General features: G+C 25.0%; 1 protein-coding gene across 2 annotated transcripts in view; it reads left to right on the forward strand.

The window, feature by feature from the left end:
- LOC122510811 (ATP-binding cassette sub-family A member 13) overlaps positions 1-23902 on the forward strand; it is a 69288-nt gene that overhangs the window by 23292 nt on the left and 22094 nt on the right. The window contains exons 18-47 of one of the 2 annotated variants that reach the window (XM_043625715.1): positions 50-433; positions 525-790; positions 1061-1421; positions 1595-1804; positions 1910-1992; positions 2100-2262; positions 2325-2506; positions 2678-3301; positions 3527-3657; positions 3936-4258; positions 4595-4778; positions 5051-5191; positions 5421-5808; positions 6022-6453; positions 6566-6686; positions 10747-10937; positions 11038-11176; positions 11435-11642; positions 12729-12869; positions 13502-13691; positions 13906-14103; positions 14639-15148; positions 15271-15446; positions 16845-17115; positions 17333-17432; positions 17955-18097; positions 18555-18755; positions 20343-20523; positions 21697-21809; positions 22146-22556. In XM_043625715.1, the coding sequence (XP_043481650.1) occupies positions 50-433; positions 525-790; positions 1061-1421; positions 1595-1804; positions 1910-1992; positions 2100-2262; positions 2325-2506; positions 2678-3301; positions 3527-3657; positions 3936-4258; positions 4595-4778; positions 5051-5191; positions 5421-5808; positions 6022-6453; positions 6566-6686; positions 10747-10937; positions 11038-11176; positions 11435-11642; positions 12729-12869; positions 13502-13691; positions 13906-14103; positions 14639-15148; positions 15271-15446; positions 16845-17115; positions 17333-17432; positions 17955-18097; positions 18555-18755; positions 20343-20523; positions 21697-21809; positions 22146-22556 (7166 nt within the window). The remainder of the gene's footprint in view (positions 1-49; positions 434-524; positions 791-1060; positions 1422-1594; positions 1805-1909; positions 1993-2099; positions 2263-2324; positions 2507-2677; positions 3302-3526; positions 3658-3935; positions 4259-4594; positions 4779-5050; positions 5192-5420; positions 5809-6021; positions 6454-6565; positions 6687-10746; positions 10938-11037; positions 11177-11434; positions 11643-12728; positions 12870-13501; positions 13692-13905; positions 14104-14638; positions 15149-15270; positions 15447-16844; positions 17116-17332; positions 17433-17954; positions 18098-18554; positions 18756-20342; positions 20524-21696; positions 21810-22145; positions 22557-23902) is intronic. The other variant, XM_043625716.1, reaches the window with a different exon arrangement.

The raw sequence follows: 23902 nt of genomic DNA on the forward strand, positions 1-23902 counted from the left end.
AAATAATAAAGAAAGAAGGAAAGAAACTATTTTTTAAATTTTTGCGCAGGACAATCCAGAAGGTAGAAATTATCGTTTGGCAGTGGAAGGTATTTCTGAAGTTATCAGCAAAATGGCAAAAACTTTGAGTGAAGTGCAGTTGAAGAACAATGAACTTCATACTTGGGATTTATTTGAAAAGGGCGATGTTCATCAGTTTGTGAAACTTTTGGAAAATTATCCACAAGAAGCAATTGCATTTTTTGCCGTCATAAGTGAAATTGATCCGGAAACTATGCAACCGTATTCTATTAAACATTTTAAAAAGAATTGGTGCACTACTCATCCCAAAACTGGAATGTGGATGCAAGCCAATGCAACGCACTTTTTAAGTAGTATTTGCTCTTTTGATTTTGATCAACTACTGAAAACTTTAACCAGCGAGGAATTATTTGTAAGTATACATATTATAAACGTATTCGCAAGTAATTTCTTTTTATTCTATATTATTTGTATAGAATTCTAATTAGAATTTGAATTTACAGTTGGTAGCTAATGGCCACACAGACGTATTGAAAAGAGTGACACCTCTTTCGAAATCAGTCTCACTTTTATTGAAAGAAATCATGAAATTATCATCTCAGAATCCAAAGGTAATTTTGAAATCAAATATTTTTAATGCCACCACTTGGAGGAATATTCCAATTGACGGAATAACTTGGAGAACAATTAATCGAACTGAACTCTCTTGGGTGAATAAATTTGCCAGAGAATATTTTCCAAACGATTCATTAATGGGACAAATGTACAGGTATTACTTTTTTGATATTATATATTGTTATGTAATAATAATAATCGAAATATTCTCTCCTCACGTGAAGTTAGGGCTTTTTGATTCCAAATTATTTTACAGTTCTAATTTTCATGTCAAACGTTTGTCAATTAATTTGTAAATAGACAATTTTCACAATTTTGGACAATTAGAAGTTTTGTCAAATTTCATTGAAATAAATTTTATATTTGAAAGAATTTAAATTGAAATTGAAATTTTCCTTTTTTTAAAACTTTTTCTCGTTTAAAGGGTTCCTCAAGTTCTTGTATCAATAATGGAACTTTTATCCGGCGGTGACATTTGGCAGAAACTTCAAATAATTTACAAGGACTCAAAAATCCAACCCTTATTGACGATCGTTGAGGATTTACCAAATCTTGTGATAACTGTCGTTGACACTTTTATCAACTCCGAGAGACTGAATGATTTTGCTGAATTACTTTTCGCCGGGAAAGTGAAACTTTGCGATATCGATAAATACTTGATACCACCGAAATTTATTAAGAAGAAAAAAATTCTCACCAGCATCACGGATGTTTGTCAAAAATTTGTGAATGGCGCAGTGAAACTTAAGACTGAGGATTTTTTGCCTTTGGATTTTTATGCCGAGGTACTGTATTTACAAGAAGTAAAAAAAAAATAATAATTTTTTTAATTTAATTAATTCTTTGAAAAATTCTTTATGATTTGTGATGAGAATGTAAAAAAAAAGATTCAGAAGTAGAAGAACTTGATGAATTTCGGTAAATTTTGAGATTCAATTTCTTTTGTTGAATTTTTCAGAAAGCACACTTGTACGAGATGAAAATAAATTCAGGACTGGAGAATTTGATAATTTACAATGAAACTTATCTTGTGGAAAAAATGTACAAACTTCAAGCAACTTTGATACAAATTGCATCAGAAGGTTTTCAGGAAGTTGAAGTTCCTATTTGGTGGAGTTCCTTTAAAGAAGAAACTTTAAAACAGTTCCTTACAAAATACAGAAATACGGTATTTTATAGAATTCGTATTTTATTTCTCTACTTTTGAATTTAATTTTAATTTTAATTTAATTTATTTAATTTATCTTATCACTTTAATTTAATTTTCATTTAGGATTTGAGAAAATTGGCACATTCATCAATGAAAAAATCTGTCGGCGTTTTGTATAATATTTTAAATTCCACGCCTCACGAAGAGTAAGTATTTAGATCCACCTTTCTTTTTCTCTAAAGGGAAATATTTAATTTTAATTTACTAATCTACTTTTCTGTCTATTTAATTGTATTTTATTATTTTTTTTTAGAAATTGTACCTGGTGCCACACGCTCATGATAGAAATTGTAAATACTCAGTTAATAAAACACTCGGAATATTCGAAATTAATTTGTAAAATGCGTCGAATGAAAATGACGGAAATTCAAGATACACTCGTGCGAGATTTTTATTGGAACAAAACAGTTAATATGGTGAGTGATGTTAAACAAAATGTAAAAAATTTATTTCTCAATTGTTTGGAATTTATTTGCAGATTAAGGATTACAAATATTTGAATAACAAAAAAACATTGAAAAATTTTATGGGTGCTTTGGAAAATTCTCTGCATTACATAGCGGATATTTTAGTTGATTATCATAATGTAACATTCAGTAATGAGGTGAAAGAATGTTTTTATAAATTAGTCGGCGGACCTTCATTTTCAAGACCTGGATTGTGAGTAATATAAATAAATAGATTAATTAATTATTTAGTAAAGATTAATTAATTTAAAATTCCGAAAAAATACGACTACAAAGAAATATATATAAAAATTGCAAAATATTAACTAATAAAAAACAGGAAAAAGAAATCAATTTTTTAAAATTGAGATACAAATTTTTCCAGATACGTGATGGCAATGAACGGAATTCTCGACACTCTAGAAAAAAATGTTCAAATATTTAACAATTTAATAATGTATTCGAAGATAAAAAATTTAACCGCCATTGCCGAGAAATATTTACCAATTTGGAAACCACTTTCTGAAATTATTGAAAATTCAAACGCGGAGAAAATAAATCATTTACTTCCAAATGCAGAAATCAATGTAAATTTATTGTCTGGCGATGTGGAAGGTACTTTATGCTATCCCACGAGGCACTGTCAAAATTCAACGGTTCTCTATGAAATTCTCAGTGGCAAGGAAGCGAAGAAACTCATTCTTCTTAATTCAAAAACATCAAAGTTTATCCCAGCGAATGAGATTGCCGAATTACTTTTTAAGAGTCTCAATTTTGAATTGATTGAGCGGAAAATTTCACTTTGGCGAAAGGAAGCTGCCACGGATCTTGTGTGGATAAAAAATATTTTAAAACACGTGTCTGCGGTCATGGAAGAGGGAGGCAATTTATTTGATGTCGCTAGTAAAATTGATTTTGAAAATGTTTCAAATGCTCTCGGTGTTCCTGATCTTGTTGACGGTGTTGTTAATATTGTCAATGAAAAGACAATAGACAAACTTTTTGAAGGGTGAATATATATTTTTTTTATTAAAATTATTTACTTATTTAACTTCAATTATTAAACTATTTTAACTATTCAATTTAAAAGTAAATTTAAATTTAAATTTAAATTTAAATTTAAATTTAAACTTAAACTTAAACTCAAAATAAACTATTCAAATGTATTAAAATATTTGATTAATTTTTTACCGATTGGATATTAATTTTTTCGGCATTTTATTTCCTGGATTAGAATAAACGAAATTCTTGATGACTTCGAACCATTTATCGAGGATCCTGAAGTTACAAGAGACCTTCGAGCTATGGTGTTCACTTTTGAGTCGATGGAAATTTTCAAAAATTTGGGACTCCTGAATATGAAATGTAGGTAAATCTTTTTATTATATTAGAGAAATTTAATAATTACTTTAATAATAATTTATTTATTTTTTTATAATTTAATAATTACTAAAATAATTACTTAGAGCAATAATTGAGTAAATTATTTAACTATTAAATTAATTTTGTAATAATTAATTTAATAGTTTAATTATAATTTAGAGTAATTAAATAATTTACTTTAATGATAATTAAATATTTAATTTAATAAAAAAATAATTTCATTTTTAATTGTATTGTAAATTTATAAACGCAACTTTCAGATGGCGCTAACGATTTGTTTAAAAATTGGGACGTGCTTAGCAAATATTTAGTTGAAAATGTCGGAATTCCAAGTGAAGCTGTGAATATTATGAGTGAGGCTAAAGTCGATATGATTTCTGTATTTTTAAAACAACAGAAAGCCATGAGTTTGATGGATACAATTTGCTCGCCTACGAAATTGAGCGAGATGTTGAGTTTTGAGCACACGCATCTTTCCGCCGAAGATGTTAGTTCCGTTTTGTGCGAAATGGACAGTGAACAAATGCAAAATATGACGATCACTCTTATTTCAAATATAAATTTTCAGTATATTTTCGATAACGTACGTATTTAATTGTCTTATTAATTATTAAATCTTATTTACTTATTTTTTTACTAATTGCTTTTGTATTTTTTATCATTTTGTAATAATTATTTCTATATTTCTTTGAAATTTATTTTTATTTAATTTTTTTAAATACTTCTTTATAAGGGAATTAAAAAATTATTAAAAATGAAGTTTTACTTATTTAATAGAATTGCTAGATTTTATTGCACAAAATGTTTATATTTTATTTTATAGAATTATTCGATTTTAGCGAAAACAGTTAATTGTTATTTTAGATTTTTTGTTTAGTTTAGATTGACTTTTTATTAAAATGTTGCTTATTTTTTGCAGTTAATGAGTGCGAATGTGAAAAATATTTTGTTAAATGCAAATTTAACGGAATCTGATGGAAAAGCCATTTTGGACAATCTTGGAATCGTCGCTGAACTTGTGCCATATTTTAAAGAAAAACTTACATCCAGTCTTTCATCAGCGAGGGAAAGTACTAATAAAAATTCTTCTGAATCAATGTCGAGTAAGTTATATTTTTTTCAATACTGTTTTATAATTTTTTTTTTTTCTAGTAATTAAGTAATTAAAAAAAATATATAAATTTTTTAATTTAACAACTTCAATGAATTTATCTAATTTAATTAACATTTTTCCTATGATTAAAGAATCGCTTTCTTATTTGTTTAAAATTAGATTTTGTTTTCCTTTCAATTTTTTTTTAATTTTAATTTTACTTAATTTCTTTTTTATTTAATTTTAGAGAAATAAGTAAAATTTTTTATACATTTTTTCCAGGAGGTCAATTTCTCGGAGAAGCGAGCAAAATGTTGTGCAGTAAACCACTGGTGCAAGAAGGTGGTGATTTTTACAAGGTGATTGCGTCTCTGGAAGACAATATAAAAGCCGCAGACGAAAGAGAACTCAGAACTTTACCCAGTAAGTCATTTATAAATATTTATTTAGAACTTGGAAGATTAAAAGCAAAAGACTACAAAAAATTCAATTTAATTTAAATTTATTGTTTCAAAAAATAACTTTTTATAAATAAAAATATAATTATAATAAATAAATAAATAAATTATAATAAATTATAATAAAATAATAAAAATAAAATTTAAATTACATGAGAACTTTCTCTATATATTTAATAATCGTCTGTCAACAGCTGAATTTTGCAGAGAAACTTATAAAAATGTTTTGAGTATGCCCGGAGGAAAGATAATTTGGTCCTACGTGAAACCATTGTTGCGGGGGCGTATTCTCTTTACGCCGAATACAACTTTAATTCAAGAAGTGATGAAAATATCAAATCAAAGTTTCGTTGAATTTGCAAAATTTTCCAGCCTCATGAATAGTTTTCAAATGACTCTCGTTGCTCTTAAACATCTCGCTGAGATGGGCGATAATTTAAAGGATTTGGAAAATATAATGTCATCGGACGTGATGAAAGTTGCCGTAAAATCCATGAGTGGATCGAGTGAATCGAATGTTAATATGGATTTGTCGAACATTGATTTGACGGAAATCGCTTGGGAGTTGAAGAATTCTGAGAGGTAAGCTCTTTGATAATTTTACTTCTATACTTTCGATTTTTATTTTTTCTTAGCATTTTTTTTCAATACATTTTTATTAAATATATATTGAAATTATTTTAAATACTGAAAATAATTGTAAATATTAAGAATAGTAAAAGTAGTAAAAATAGTAAAAATAGTAAAAATAGTAAAAATTTTGTATTGACTACTGAAATAATAAATTTTGTACAGATTAATAAATATGATTGAGATGTTGAACGACCTGATGGATTGCGTACTATTGGATCGATATTATGGATTCGCGACAGAGGAGGAATTGGAAAAGGCCGCTGATGAATTAATGGAAACACATGAATTTTTAGCGGGCGTTGTCTTTCTTGCCGATCATCGTCAGAAGAGATCATTGGAATATGAATTACCGCACAATGTCACTTATAAAATAAGAATGGACGTTGATTATGTTCAAACAACGACGAGATTGAAAACTCAATTTTGGCTTCCTGGACCAGAAGCCGATTTTTTGGAGAACATGCGATATATGAGGGGATTTATTCAATTGCAAGATTCAATAGATCGTGCAATTATTAGAGTCAAATCGCGCACAAATCAAGATTGGATGACTCTCACACGACAGATGCCTTATCCTTGTTGGAAATTTGCTCCGTTAGTAAATTGTTAATAATAATTACCGAGTAAAAATTTATTTTACCTTATACTTTAAGGTAAAAAAATAATAGAGAATAAAATTAACAAATCGTTTTTTTTATTATTCCAGATTTCAATCTACACTTTATGAATCTCAAGGAGTTATAGTTTGCTTCTTTTTTGCTTTGATGATGTGTATTGGAGCTTCTATTCGGCACATTGTTTGGGAAAGAGAATCTCAAAATTCGATGGTATTTTAAATTATTTTAATTTTTATTAATTAATTTATTTATGAATTAATATTTTTAATTTTACTCTAATCATTTGAATTTTATTTATTACTAGCCAAACTATCCGCGCGCAAGCGCGCGGGAATGTTGTATGGGGCTGCTTCTTTTAAACAATTTAAAAAATTTTAAAGAAATAATTATTATAACCTAACAAAGAGATTTAACTAACTAACATTCAAATAATTTCACTCAATGGTCTCAATTTAAAAAGAATTTACATTACTAGACTTAAACTATGGCTAGAACAATTACAATTAGTATCTGGGTCATCTTTTGCATTGCTTATTTTATAAAGCCATTTTAAATTAAATACTTTTTAAAGAAATAATAATTATTACACACTGAAAAAAGTTTTACTTGAAATAGCGATAAGTTTCTCTAGAATAACGAAAGTATTAATTGAAGCACTGAAAAATTTCGCTACTAAAGTGAAATCTATAGTTCATCCAGCTAAATATTTTTTGCCGTGCATAACGAAAAAAGAATTAAATTAACATCAGATTTTCTACATTCAAAAAAAACGAATTCAAATAGAAATTAATCATTTTACAACTTAACCAAATTCACCCCAGAAATCACTGAATTCGATAATTTAGAAGAAAGTCAGACAAAAGCAGGGTTCCTACAGAATCTGGAAATCATGGAAATGGTATGGAATTTTTAAAAGGCTTCTGGAAATCAGGGAAATCATGGAAAAGGCCTGGAATTTTTAAAAGTTTCTAAATTTTTTTAAGTTTTCCATTTTTTCTCTTGAATAAAAATTCAAATAATAATAAAGCTAAATGGCATAAAAGAGAAGAAAAAATTTTGAATTTTAAGAAATTCAATTTTTCGGATTTTTGAATTTTTTCGAATTTTTGATAATTTTAGATTTTTTACCAAAGAGTCGAGACAATTTAATAAGTAAAGTAATTTCCAAAAGCACAAAAATAATGAAGCTAAATCCCATAAAAGAGAGGAAAAAATGTTGAATTTTAAGAAAATCGGATTTTTGAATTTTTTCGAATTTTTGATAATTTTAGATTTTTTACCAAAGAGTCAAGACTATTAAATAAGTAAAGTATTTTCCAAAAGCACAAAAATAATGAAGCTAAATTCCATAAAAAAGAGAAAAAAATGTTCAATTTTCAGAAAAACGGATTTTTGAATTTTTTCGAATTTTTGATAATTTTAGATTTTTTACCAAAGAGTCGAGACTATTAAATAAGTAAAGTATTTTCCAAAAGCACAAAAATAATGAAGCTAAATCCTATAAAAGAGAGGAAAAAATGTTGAATTTTAAGAAAATCGGATTTTTGAATTTTTTCGAATTTTTGATAATTTTAGATTTTTTACCAAAGATTCGAGACAATTTAATAAGTAAAGTATTTTCCAAAAGCACAAAAATAATGAAGCTAAATCCCATAAAAGAGAGGAAAAAATGTTGAATTTTAAGAAAATCGGATTTTTGAATTTTTTCGAATTTTTGATAATTTTAGATTTTTTACCAAAGAGTCAAGACTATTAAATAAGTAAAGTATTTTCCAAAAGCACAAAAATAATGAAGCTAAATTCCATAAAAAAGAGAAAAAAATGTTCAATTTTCAGAAAAACGGATTTTTGAATTTTTTCGAATTTTTGATAATTTTAGATTTTTTACCAAAGAGTCGAGACTATTAAATAAGTAAAGTATTTTCCAAAAGCACAAAAATAATGAAGCTAAATCCTATAAAAGAGAGGAAAAAATGTTGAATTTTAAGAAAAACGGATTTTTGAATTTTTTCGAATTTTTGATAATTTTAGATTTTTTACCAAAGAGTCGAGACTATTAAATAAGTAAAGTATTTTCCAAAAGCACAAAAATAATGAAGCTAAATTCCATAAAAAAGAGAAAAAAATGTTCAATTTTAAGAAAAACGGATTTTTGAATTTTTTCGAATTTTTGATAATTTTAGATTTTTTACCAAAGAGTCGAGACTATTAAATAAGTAAAGTATTTTCCAAAAGCACAAAAATAATGAAGCTAAATCCTATAAAAGAGAGGAAAAAATGTTGAATTTTAAGAAAAACGGATTTTTGAATTTTTTCGAATTTTTGATAATTTTAGATTTTTTACCAAAGAGTCGAGACTATTAAATAAGTAAAGTATTTTCCAAAAGCACAAAAATAATGAAGCTAAATTCCATAAAAAAGAGAAAAAAATGTTCAATTTTAAGAAAAACGGATTTTTGAATTTTTTCGAATTTTTGATAATTTTAGATTTTTTACCAAAGTGTCAAGACTATTAAATAAGTAAAGTATTTTCCAAAAGCACAAAAAAATGAAGCTAAATTCCATAAAAAAGAGAAAAAAATGTTGAATTTTAAGAAAAACGGATTTTTGAATTTTTTTGAATTTTTGATAATTTTAGATTTTTTACCAAAGTGTCAAGACTATTAAATAAGTAAAGTATTTTCCAAAAGCACAAAAAAATGAAGCTAAATTCCATAAAAAAGAGAAAAAAATGTTGAATTTTAAGAAAAACGGATTTTTGAATTTTTTTGAATTTTTGATAATTTTAGATTTTTTACCAAAGAGTCGAGACAATTTAATAAGTAAAGTATTTTCCAAAAGCACAAAAATAATGAAGCTTAATCCCATAAAAGAGAAGAAAAAATGTTGAATTTTAAGAAAATCGGATTTTTGAATTTTTTCGAATTTTTGATAATTTTAGATTTTTTACCAAAGAGTCGAGACAATTTAATAAGTAAAGTAATTTCCAAAAGCACAAAAATAATGAAGCTAAATCCCATAAAAGAGAGGAAAAAATGTTGAATTTTAAGAAAATCGGATTTTTGAATTTTTTCGAATTTTTGATAATTTTAGATTTTTTACCAAAGAGTCAAGACTATTAAATAAGTAAAGTATTTTCCAAAAGCACAAAAATAATGAAGCTAAATTCCATAAAAAAGAGAAAAAAATGTTCAATTTTAAGAAAAACAGATTTTTGAATTTTTTCGAATTTTCGATAATTTTTGATTTTTTACCAAAGAGTCGAGACTATTAAATAAGTAAAGTATTTTCCAAAAGCACAAAAATAATGAAGCTAAATCCTATAAAAGAGAGGAAAAAATGTTGAATTTTAAGAAAAACGGATTTTTGAATTTTTTCGAATTTTTGATAATTTTAGATTTTTTACCAAAGAGTCGAGACTATTAAATAAGTAAAGTATTTTCCAAAAGCACAAAAATAATGAAGCTAAATTCCATAAAAAAGAGAAAAAAATGTTCAATTTTAAGAAAAACGGATTTTTGAATTTTTTCGAATTTTTGATAATTTTAGATTTTTTACCAAAGAGTCGAGACTATTAAATAAGTAAAGTATTTTCCAAAAGCACAAAAATAATGAAGCTAAATCCTATAAAAGAGAGGAAAAAATGTTGAATTTTAAGAAAAACGGATTTTTGAATTTTTTCGAATTTTTGATAATTTTAGATTTTTTACCAAAGAGTCGAGACTATTAAATAAGTAAAGTATTTTCCAAAAGCACAAAAATAATGAAGCTAAATTCCATAAAAAAGAGAAAAAAATGTTCAATTTTAAGAAAAACAGATTTTTGAATTTTTTCGAATTTTCGATAATTTTTGATTTTTTACCAAAGAGTCGAGACAATTTAATAAGTAAAGTATTTTCCACATTAAAAAGTTTGCCATTAAAAAATATTTAAAAAATGCCAATACTTAACCCACAAAATTTAATTTTCAAAACAAACAAATGAATGCAGATAATTTGCTAATATATATATATATATAACTATATATATATATATATATATATATATATATATATATATATATATATATATATATATATATATATATTTAATTTTTAATTATTTTTAATTCTCGAGTTTTTGAATTATTAAAAGCATAACTCTTTTTTTGTTTCAAATTTCATTTAAATTTCATTTAATTTATTAAAAAAAGAAAATTAAACGAAATTTGTTTAAAAATTATTTTATTAATTGTGTTAATTTTTATTTAAAAGTTCGTTATATTTTTCAGGTGATGAGTGTGATGGGTCTGAAACCTTGGAGAAATACTGCAGCATGGTGGATAACATCTTTTATTGAATTATCGATAATAATGTGTTGTATTGCCTTAATACTTTTAGCGGGAAAAATTCTTCCGAAATCTGATCCTTTATTGCTTTTGACTTTATTCTTTGATTATATTTTCTCAATTGTCGCTTTCTGGTAAGTTCAATTTTCTTTTGTTTTCTAAAAAAAATAATTTTTCTTTTTTAATAGAACAATTTTTCTATTTTTATTATTGGGGAAATATTTTTGTTTTCAGTTATATGATTTCAATAATGTTCAGTTCGGCAAGTTTGGCTGCTGTTACAGCAGTGACCATGTTTTTGCTGACGTACATGCCTTATATTGTCGTAATTGCCATGGAAGCTGCGATGGGCCTTGGTTATAAATTACTTATCGTAAGAATAACAAATTATTTACTACTTTTAATTTTTACAAATTTGAATTTTAATAATTAATTTTTAATTTAACATTTATGTTTAAAAAAAAAATTTCCGGATATCAAAAAATTGGAAAATAATTGTTGTTGTTTCTTTTGAATAAAAACTCGTTTTAATTTTATTTCCCATTATATATTTTATTTTATAAAATTAATTATTATCTTTTTTTATATTTGAATAATGGAAAATAAAATACAATTTGAATAATTTTTCCAGTGTTTGAGTATGTCAACGAGTTTCTCCTACGGTTGTCTTTTTGCTGTACGAAAAGAAGTTCAAGGAGTAGGTTTACAATGGAATTCAATGTGGGAAGAATCGACTCCCGGTGATCCAATGTCTCTAGGTTTGGTGCTTATTATGATTTTCGTCGATGGTTGCATTTACTCTCTAATTGGCTACCTTATTGCTAGATACACAAATTCAGGTAACGAAATAAATTTCCCATTCTCATAAAATTATCATTTAAAAAAAAATCTCATCGAATCATCAATATTGTTTACCAATATTTCAAATTTTCATTCATTTCTAATTTACAAAAAAAAAATGTTTCATTGTCTTTGTTTTTTTTCATGATTTTTCATTACAATCAGACATTATTTTCAGTTTACATTCAGTTTAATTTTTCTCTTTGTCAGATTGGGTAAAATATTAACTTGAATAAATTCTAAATAACTTGAATATAAAATATTAAATTTTCTTTAAATAATTTTGAAAATAAATTCTGATTGTGCGGAAATTATAATGGAAATTCATTATCGATCATTGTCTATATTGTCTTTTATTGGTGGATGATTAAACATAGTTCTTGCCTTTTGGCTTTGAACGTGCTTTTGGCACAATGACGTAACATTATTATAAAATCGTAAAATAATAAAATTGGTGGATGTTTTTAATTTTTTAAATATTTTTGTTTTTATTTAAAACATAATTGCTTTTTATTTTTTTCTGTATTAATACCGTTAATCATTCAATATTAATAGCTTCCATTGTTTAGATTAATACTTTAATTTATTTTTATAAATTTATAATTTAGATCAATATTTGTAATTTAGAAAAAGAATTATGAATTAATAGTTTCGAAAAGGAATTATAATTTTATAATTTGGAGAAATAATTATAAATCTATAATTTGGAGAAATAATTATAAATCTATAATTTGGAGAAATAATTATCAATTTATAATTTAGAAAAGAATGATAAATTTGTAAATTATTCAAAACAATAATTATTCTAAATTTATAATTTATAAAAATAATTATCTTCTTCTGTTTTGTAATATTTAAATTAATTTTTTAATACTCGTACATACCATTTTTTGTTGATATAAATATTAATATTGTTGAGTCATTTAATATTATGAACATTGTCCAGTTGATTTGATATAATTCTGTGTTTTGTCCCTTACGTTTTTCTGCTAAACAAAAAAAATAATAATGAAATTATAATAGAAAATGGTGAGATCGTTTGAAAAAGAAGTAAGTACTGTTTGTCCAAAGTTAACTACTTACAGGCAAGGGTTTTCATGGATTACGATCTCGCAGCTTATGGTGGGGTAACAACCGTACCCTCTATGGTCTACCTAGCTATCTAGCTTTCATCAACAACCTTTATTTCACTAATGATGTTCTACACCCTTCAGACACTTATCAAGGTATTGAGGTCTCATCCTCACGCTAGCACATTGCATGCTATTAGGCTTGATAAGAGTACAATCCTCTCATTTTATAACTTCCCTGAAATTCAAAATTTCCAAAATTTATTCGCTAATTTGATCAATTTATCATTTTGTTTCATTTAATTTTTAATTACATACTCCTTTATATTTTTTATTATTAACAATTAATTATTAATTTTTAGTTATTAATTATTAGTTATTGATGATTAATTATTAATTATTAGTTATTAATGATTAAGTATTAATTATTAGTTATTATAATTATTTATTAATATTATTGTAGAAAAATGGCATCATACTTTTCGTAATCATTAATTTTAAGTAGTTAATTGAATTCATTGTGCTTTTTGCTTTATATTTTAATAACATTTAAATGAAAGACTTTCATTATCATTTTTTTGTAATCGGGAAATTGGTTTTCTTTTTTGTTAAAAAAAAGAGAAAAGCAAGGAAACTAACTTTTAAAGCTATATACTGTGTAAGTTTACTTTAAATATAGTATATATGTATTTTAGAAAATTTTCCTTGTAAAATAACTTTCTGACGTGTGGGATTAGAGAAGTTATGAAATCAAATGACCTCTTAATTAAATTTTTCTTGAAATTTAGATGAGGAAACTGACTCGAGCAGTTTGACAGTGAATGAGGCACAAGTTGGCGTGAGTTTCGAAGGAGTTCGCAAAGTATATCAAATCGAGCAAGGCTCCCGAGTCGCTGTAGATGATTTTACTCTGAAGCTTTGCGAAGGCGAAGTGACAAGTCTTTTGGGAAGAAATGGAGCTGGAAAAACTACAATAATGTGCGTTTTTTTTCTATTCTTCTTTTTATTAAAAAAATTCTTTTTTTCAAAATTTTATATATTTTATATCGACTTTTTAATTCTTAATTAAAATATTAATATTTTTTATTTAATTTTATTAAATTTTTTTAGTTTTCTTTTTGATGAGAGAATATTTACAATGAATTAAAATGAAATGAGATGAAACGTAAAGATGTTGTTTTTTACTTTGTAGAAAAATGTTGACTGGAATGATTGCTCCGACCGCTGGCGAAATTCGTTTAAACGGAAAAGAAGGCACTAAACCTGACATAGGAGTTTGTCCTCAAGACAATGTTCTCATTCCAACTTTAACTCCACGAGAACACATGACTTTCTACGCTAAATTGAAAAAACCTTCTGATAATTTGGAAATGACTAGAAATGTCGACTCGTAAGTAAATAATTAAAAAAAGTGGTTGTAAATTTTTAGGAGAAAAATCATTTTGTAATCATTACAATGATTCTATTGTAATCAATTATTACAAATTTAATTTACAAATTTAATTTTACAAACATTTTTTTAATTTAATTTATAATTTTAATTATGCAAAAATTTATAAATTTATTTTTACAAATTTCATTTACAAACTTAATTTTACAAGTTTAAAGATATTACAGAAATTTAAATAAAATTTTACAAAATTATTACAAAAATAAAATAAAATTAAAGAAATTCGCAAGTATTAGTATTAGAACATTTTTTTTAGTATCTAATAAATTTTAGAGTGAATCAGAATTTTTTCTTTGGTTTAGGGAAAAAGTCAGAATTTTGTCTCGAAATCAGGGAAAAACAAAATTAATTTTTTGTGGCAACCCTGATTGAAAAGTTAGTAATTAAAATTTTCTAATCTTACGAATTAAAAATAAGTTCTCAAAAAACAATTATAAAAACTTTCTCCTAATGTGAAACAAAAAAAATGTTGCAGAATGATGGCATCATTGGAATTGGGTCGTCAGGAGCACGATCCAATTTATCGCCTTTCCGGCGGGACAAAGAGACGATTGTGTGTTGCTCTTGCATTTCTTGGCTCGCCAAAGCTCGTGATTCTTGATGAACCGGGAGCGGGAGTTGATCCAGCAGCGAGACGTAGGATTTGGAGATTAATAGATCAACATCGCGTTGGAAGGACTGTCCTTCTATCCACACATCATCTCGACGAGGCTGACATGTTAAGTGACACTGTTGTCATAATGCACAAAGGGAAAATCCTTCGTGCCGGATCGCCGTTGACCTTAAAGATGACCCTCAACCAGGGCTATAAAATTCATATATCATTCCCCGTCACTGACGAATCAAAATCCATTAATAAAAAATTTTACGAAAATGTTTCCTCTCTAGTCAAGAGTGTTGTGACTAATGCGTTTATTCGCGAGGAATCGAGAACTGAGATACTTGTTGTTTTACCATTCTTTGGATTAAATGGCGTTAGTAATGAGTGAGTTTTGTTTTTTTTTTCAAAAAAGTATATTTGAAACTAATTTCTTTTGTTAAAAATTAATTTTATAGTTAACATTTTTTTTTTGTAAATCTTTAGTATATTATTTCAATTATTTTCAGTATTTCGGCGGCTCTTAAAATTATCGAAGATAATAAGGATTTAATTGGATTTACACATTTTTCGTTGGAATGTGACACGTTGGAAAAATTCTTTTTGGATCTTTGCTCCGAGGCGGAGAATGGATCATCAATGTTGAGAAATAGTCAAGACAGTATTGCCTCCGCGCCGTCAATTGGTAAATTATTACATTTTATGTTTCAGTAAATATTAACAAATTCATTAATCTATATTATCTCTATATTAATAATCGTTGTATGTTTATCAACATTTTTTTCAATAATTGAATTCTTTCGAGAAAATATAATTAAAATTGTATTGAAAATAATTAAATTCTTGGCAAGATTTTCATTCAAATTCTTTAAAATAATTGAATTGTTTTGAAGAATTTATTTTAATTTTCTTGTAAATAATGAAGTAAAATATTTTTTTACTGAAAATTTTAAAAGTAATTCATAGCAAATTAAATTTTTTATACAATTTTATTAAAGTTTTTGTAAATAATTACATTATTTTAAAAAAATTTTATTAAATTTTGTAAAAATAATGAAATTTATTTAAATAACTTTAATTGAAAATTTTGAAAATAATTGAAATTTACAAAGAATTTTATTAAAAACTTTTGAGAACAATTGAATTGTTTAAAAAAGAACCTGTTAGAGAAATTTTATTAAAATTGTATTGAAAATAATTGAATTCCTCGAAAATATTTTATTATTTATGAAAATAATTAATTTCTTGCGGAGGATTTTACAATTCATAAAAATAATTCAATTGGTTCGAAGAATTTTTTCTGAATTTTTGAAAATAATTGAATTTTTATTAAAAATCTTGAAAATAATTGAATTTAAATAATATTTTCAAAAATAATTGTATTCTTTCGAGAAATTATATTATAATTGTATTGAAAATAATTGAATTTCACAGAAGAATTTTATTATTTACAAAAATAATTGAATCCTTGGCAAGAATTTTACAATTTATAAAAATAATTGAATTTGTCTCGAAGAATTTCATCAGAATTGTTGAATATAATTGAATTTAAATAATATTTTTAAAAATAATTGTATTCTTTCGAGAAATTTTATTAAAATTCTATTGAAAATAATTGAATTCCTACGAAACATTTTAATATTTATGAAAATAATTGAATTTCTTTGAAGATTTTTATTATTTATGTTAATATTTTAATTCTTGCGAAGAATTTTATTATTTACAAAAATAATTGAACGTTTTGAAGGAATTCTATTAAAAATTTTGAAAATAATTGAATTTAAATAATATTTTTAAAAATAATTGTATTCTTTCGAGAAATTTTATTAAAATTGTATGGAAAATAATTTAATTGCTTTAGAAAATATTATTATTTATGAGAATAATGAAATTGTTACAAAAAATGTTATTAAAGTTTTAAATTTTAATTCTAAATTTGTTTGTTACAAATTTTAATAGTTTATTTTTTAATGAAAGAAAATTAACTGTCGGGAATTATATGAAAAATTGTAATTACATAATTTTTAAAAAATTTAAGTTTTAATTTGAAAAATCAAGTTAAGACTATTTTTTGTAATTTCAGAATTGTATCCAATGAATGATGACGACGTGGATTTAATTGGCCTTGAACCAAAACCAAAACCATCGGCGTATCGACAAAGCAAGGCTTTGCTGAAAAAGAGAATATGGCATTTCACAAGAGACTGGAGATCACCATTGGCGGCTTTAATTTTGCCCACGGTTTTCGTTGCCGTAGCTATGGGATTCTCATTAATCAGACCACCATCCCAGGATGAACCACCATTAATTCTAAAACCCAAACTCTACAATGCACACCCGACTCATTTTTATAGGTAAACATTATTTTTCCAATTAATTTTCAAATCATTTTTCAAATTCTCTTTCATTTCAAAGAGAATTCTTTTTCAAACTCTTTTTCAAACTCTTTTTCAAATTCTTTTTCAAACACTTTTTTATTTTATGTTTTTACTCTTCAATTTTAATTTTCGGCAACTTCTTTTTAGTAAATTTAGATAGAATTAATTTTATATCTTTGCTTCGTGTTCACAGTATTGACAACGACTATGATCCCTTCCTTCAGCACGTATCAATGCAGCTACAAGATCGATTTGGAGGTGATTCAGCTGGAGCTTGGCAAACTCTTCCGAATGTACGACTATTTTATTTCCTATTTCTTAAATTCTAAAAACTAAGTTTTTTTGCAAAGACTGAAAAAAAGTTTTGAAAAATTATATAATAATAATCAAGATACTTTGTCCTTATGTAAAGTTAGGGCTTTTTTATTTAAAATTGTTTAAAAAAAACGTTTTTGTAACTAATATTTGGGTGGAAAATTTCACGCGCATTAAGTTATGCTATAGTTTCAAATTAATTTTGATTATTTAAAGAACAAGTTTGTTTGTTTATAATTTTATAGTGAAAAGAATTTTTGTTTGCAAAATGTTACATTTTCTACACATTAATTTCTTCGAAGTGGAAAGAATTCTTTTTAGTTTTAATAGCAAAATGTCACAATTTCACACATGTTTCTTGTTTTACTGCAATATAGACGAGAAATTGTAGGACTGAAAATTCCAGGGGGAAATAGAAAGTTTCTCTTTTGTGATAAGAGAAAGGGATTAATAACAATAATTGTTTTGGATTTTACAACTGAATTGAATTGAATTTTCAGGACACTGGCACGTGCGATTGTCTCGAGGGTCAACAAGTTTGTCGTGGAGTGTCCCAAGCTGTCGAGGGTCTGTTACAAACCCCACCTGGACGTCCGACTCTTGACTGGATAGTTTCAACTCATCAGGAGTACATAGAGAAGAGGTGACTGGCAAACATTGATCTACAAATTGAAAAGGAATCATTTGCACTCTCGTTCAACATCCACTTCTCTCTTCCTCACTCTTTTTTTTTATTCGCTCTTGAAATTTAAACCATAGATTTCAGTTCAAATAATTCTTAACACCAGGAAAATTAAGTTCCTGCTTTTTTCATATAGTTGGGAAATTTTATTAAAAATTGGTAGATTACTTTTAAAATCAAAAACATTTTTCGTATTTGTGACTTTTTTTATCTTAAATTTTAATTTTCAATTAGAATTGGGTTTAGAAGTAGAATGAAAAATGAAAAAAAAATAAATAGAATAAAATAATTAAAAAGATACAATTAAAAAAATTTGTGTGCAAAAAGTGCAAAAAGAATTTTAAAACCTTAATTTTAATTTTCACAGAAGTGCAAAAATTGGAAATTGAAGTTGATATTTTGAAATGTTTATTTTTAGATATGGTGGATGGTCATTATCGCATTGGAAAGATGATCCGCTCTTTGTTGTTTGGTTTAATAATAAAGGACATCATGCCTTGCCAGCTTACCTTAATGCCCTGAACGAAGCGATCATGCGAGCTTCAGGAGTTGATGGATATTTGATTACTATTAATCATCCTTTGAAGTTGTCCAGCGATCAATTAAATCGAACTACATTGTAAGTATTCAAAAATCCTTTCAATTCGATTTACCTAAATTTGGAGAAAATTTACATTAATTTTGAAAAGAAAAATAAATTAAATACTCTCTTTCCAAAATGCAATTATTCAAAATGAAATAAATTCAATTAAACGTTGATGCTATTATATGTTCGGAAAACGAATCACATTTTCCTTAGCAATCCATTAAATTTCTTACCACGAATCTAAAGATAGAATTGATCGTAGAAATGTTTCCATAATTTGCATGAATCACTGCGTCTGCCAGTGAAATTTCAAACCATTTGTCTGTGAAAAATGAGGGGCGTATTTAGTTTTTTTTGTTCTTTAACTTTTTCTCGTAAATCACAAAGTATCGAGTTTTGCTTTCCTGTTTTCACGTTTCGTATATATAATAAAAAAAAATTTGTCATTTTTTATTGACAAACAAATTAACATTATTTTTATAATTGAAATCCTTTTTTTTTTATTTAGTCGGAAAAAAAATTCGAAATTTTATCTACAATATTTCATCAATTTATTACAAAATAGTTAATTTGTATTTTAAATTCAAAAACAAAACCGAATTTAACAAAAAAATGTATCCATTTCCCAATTTCCACTGGTGAATAATTGTTTTCTCATTTTATCTCGCTAAGTCCCACGAAATGATCTGTTTTTGAAACATTATCGCCTCATTATGACAAAGTGAGAAATAATTAAATCGTCCATTATGAGCGAATTTACCTACATTACAAATAATTCAATTTCGATATTATTCATGAGACATTGGTTATTTACCAGAAATTCATTAACAATTGGAACGAACAGATGTTGACAGTTTTTTTTCCCAATAAATCATGTTTAAATTGATTCTATCTGAAAGGAAAATATTTAATCGTGTTTTGTTTCAATAAAAACATAAAATATTTGCGCCTTTACTATTAAAAAATTATTAATTATTCAAATCACTAAATGGCGGATTATCCACAGTGTTGTGAATTATTATTTAACAAAATTTCGATGAAACCTTAATTTCCATTGAAGAGAATTTTTATTCAATACATTTTATTTAGGAAACAAATTCAATTTTTTATATTATGAATTTCGAAAAATTGGAAAATTTGATTATAGTGATTATGATAACAATTGGATTTTTATAACAAATGGATTATTATAATTATTTGAATAATAATTTGGAATGTCCCAATGTATTTAATATTAATAATTTTTTAAAATTATTATTATTAGATTATGTTATTTTATTATATTAAATTATTAATGATTTTAATTATTAAAACTGTTTTTATTATTAATAATTATCACAGATAAATGATTTTAGATTTTACTGACATAGGCAGTGATTTATGCAAATTGGAGGAACATTTCTACGATCAATTATTATTATTATAAATTAATTATTTAAATTAATTTTTAAATTAGCAAACGTTAATTAGAATTTTGTTAGAATATTAAATATTTTGGATATTTTTTTATTTCATTTATTTTAATTTTTTTCAATTTCCTTTGTTTTCTTTATTTTCTTCTTCTTTACATGGAAATAAATTTTAGAAGAGACGTAATTCGAATGAGATTCCTTTGTCCAGGTTGCAACACGTGGCTGATGTTGGAATCGCCATAGTGCTTTTGGTTGCATTTAGTCTTGTGGGAGCGCAAGGAGCAAAGGAATTGGTTAGAGAGAGATTGTCGGAGGAGAAGTGTATCTTATATCTTGCCGGAGTGCATCCTGTGACTTATTGGACGACGGCTCTAATCTGGGACTTGTCGGTAATTCGGGGAATTTCAGTTAAAAAATTCTAAACTAAATGATAACTGCAAAAAAAAGATCGAAATTAAAATATCTTTCTAAAAAGTCAAATAATTATTGCAGTAAATATTATTAATTACTCGAATTGACAGAATATTAGACTGGGAAAATTTAAAAATTATTATTTTATTCTAAATAATTTTGTGTTAATGAATGATTTTTTTAATTTTAAAAGATAACAATTTTGTTCAAAAAATAATAATTTTTGTAACTTTTATAATCTTGAATATAAAATAATTTAATTCCTGTGTAGAATTTTATTAAATTTTTTGAAAATAATTGAAAATCTTTCGAGGAATGTAATTGAATTTATATTGAAAATAATTGAAATTCCTGCAAAGAATTGAATTATGTATATTAATAATTGAATTGTTGATAAGAATTGACTTGAATAATTGAATTCCTGCGACTAATTTTATCATTTATTATAATAATTTAATTCTTGCGAAAAATTTTACTATTTATAAAAATAATTGAATTGTTCCGAAGAATTTATTAAAATTTTAGGAAATAAATGAATTTTATGTAAATATTTGAAAATAATTAAATTCTTTTGAGGAATTTTATTATAATTGTAAAATAACTGAATTTCTCAGAAGAATTTTATTATTTACAAAAATAATTGAAATCTTGGCAAGAATTTTACAATTTATAAAAATAATTGAATTGTTTCGAAGAATTTTATGAATTTTATTAAAATTATTTTGAAAATAATTAAATTTCTTTCTTGGAACTAAATTAAATTTCTTTGAAATATATAATTATATTGCTTCGAATAATTGTATTGAGATTTTTTCGAAAATAATTAAATTCTTGCAGGGAATTTTATTAAAATTGTTTTGGATATAATTGAATTCTCATAAGAAATGTTATTAAAAGTTTTGAAGATAATTGAATTCTTTCTAGAAATTGAATTAAAATTGTATCAAATATAGTAATTGAATTTCTGCGAAGAATTGTAGTATTTATGTATACAATTGAATCCTTGCGAAGAATTTTATTAAAGTTTTTTAAATAATTTCATTCTTTCGATAAATCTTATTTAAATCTTATTTAATTTTTTTTAATTTAATAGAAATATGGAAAGTAATATTAATAATAATAATAATAATAATAAATTAATTTGAATTTAGGTTTTCCAAACTGCAATCACTTTGGCACTTGTCGTTTTCGAGATTTTCGGTCTTCCTGCCTACGTTGCTAGGGATAATTTAATGGGCGTCACTTTACTGCTGTCTATGTTCGCGTAAGTATTTTTTTCGCATAAAAAGTCAATTCATTCATTATTAAAACAAGCAATAAAGAAGTTTAATTTAATTTAATCTTAAAATTTGAATTTCTACTTTAATTTTGAAATAATTATTGTTTATAATTTTCAATTGTCCTTTTTATTTTTATACATTTAGTTTATTTTCCTAAAGCTTATTTGAAATATTATTTTTTAATTTCACATTAATTTGTTTTTTTTATGTTACTTATTTTTTTTTATTAATTGTATTATTTTTTTCTTGTATGTTAATAATTTATTTTATTTTGCAGCTAAGCAATGGTTATTGGAATTATTTTTTTTTCTATTTTGCAGATGGGCGGTGGTGCCATTCACTCATCTCGTTGAAAAGGCCTTTGATGATTCGAGTTTATCAAATATGGTGCTCTTTTGTGTCAATACATTTTTGGGTGTAGCGGCACTAACGACGATCCTTGTAATCGACATTCTCGGCAAAAGTCAAACGGCAGCAGACGTTCGTAATTTTCTACATCACGTACTGCTTTTATTACCCCAATATGCACTCGGGGATGCTCTTGTGCAAATGACGAAGAACGACATCACTGCTGAACTACTAGGAAGATTCAACATGGATACGTACAAATCTCCCCTAGGTTGGAATTTAATTGGCTTACATTATGTCTGCCTCTTCGTCGTTGGTACTATTCTATATTTGGCAAATCTTGCCATCGAGTGCCGAGTACTGCCTGACATTTCATGGAGGAGGTAATTAATTCCATCAAATTTCATTGATATATTCATTATTTATATATACAGAAACACAAGGAAATTTTAATTAATTTTAATTAAAATTAATAACTGAAAATTACTTCAATTTGAATAAAAAAATTAAATTACCTTGGAATTTTTCAATAATTAATTAATTAATTAATTAATTATTAAGACGACCGAGTGATAAAATTATTTTTATGTTTCTTTGTTTTTTATTAAATTATTTAAATATTTAACTATTTAAGTATTTAATTATTTAAGTGTTCAGACATTTAAGTATTTAACTATTTAATTATTTAATTATTTAAGTATTAAATTATTTACGTTTTCAAATATCTAAATATTCGATTAATTAGATTGATTTAATATTTAAACACCAGGTAATTAAAAATTAAGGAGGGTAAATTTGTCAAAAAAACAAAGATAAAAATTTTTAATTTATTGATAAAATAAATAATATAATTGATCAAATAATAATTAATCAAACAATTAAAATAATTAAATTCCCGAAGAACCTTTTTCATAAAAATTGATTTGAAAAATAAATTCAGTTAAAATTTTAAAAAATATTTAAAGAATTAGAAGAATTATTGCTATTTTAACTTTTAGAAATAAATAAATTTCAAAAAGTTTTACATTGAAAAGTATTTTGAAATTTTAATTCTTAGTGGAAAAAAATAACAATTAGTATTCAAATATTTATTAAACAAAAATTAATGGAATTTGAACAGTTTTATTTAGAAATTCTGAAAATTGAGGTTTTTAAAAAATCGTAATTGAATTTTGTTGAAAGTAGTTGAAAAATTATTTTTAAAACTATTATTGTATTATTTAAAGAATTGAAACTAAAAATTGCTATTTAATTTTAATAATAGGAAATTCGTCGAAAATAAATAATCATAATAATAATAATAATGTTGAAAATATTTTTAATTACTAGGTATAATATTAAATTAATGAAATAATGGATCAATAAATACAATATTGATCGATAATTTAGTTTGTGTTTATACATATATATTGAAGAGTATAATTTGATACACTTGTGAGTATCACCTAGAGCTTCAAAGGGCTTTGTAATAGCATCAGTTCAATATTAACAGCTATCATTATCGAAGATGGAGTTTCGAGAGATACTTAATATCCGGTACAGGATAACTTTATTAATCGTCAAATATATATGACGTAATAAGTTAATTTCCCGAAGATTAAGTCGATTAAATATCAATGGGCGGCTCTTAAATTTCCGAAATTTTCTGAATTTCCGAATTGCAACGTTCGCTTCAAATATAAAATGTAAATTTAGCTTAAAAAGAAAAGAGATAATTTTTCTTTGTTTT

This window comes from Leptopilina heterotoma, unplaced genomic scaffold (assembly GCF_015476425.1).
Source record: "Leptopilina heterotoma isolate Lh14 unplaced genomic scaffold, ASM1547642v1 Lhet_76, whole genome shotgun sequence".
In the NCBI taxonomy this organism is placed as follows: Eukaryota; Metazoa; Arthropoda; class Insecta; order Hymenoptera; family Figitidae; genus Leptopilina; species Leptopilina heterotoma.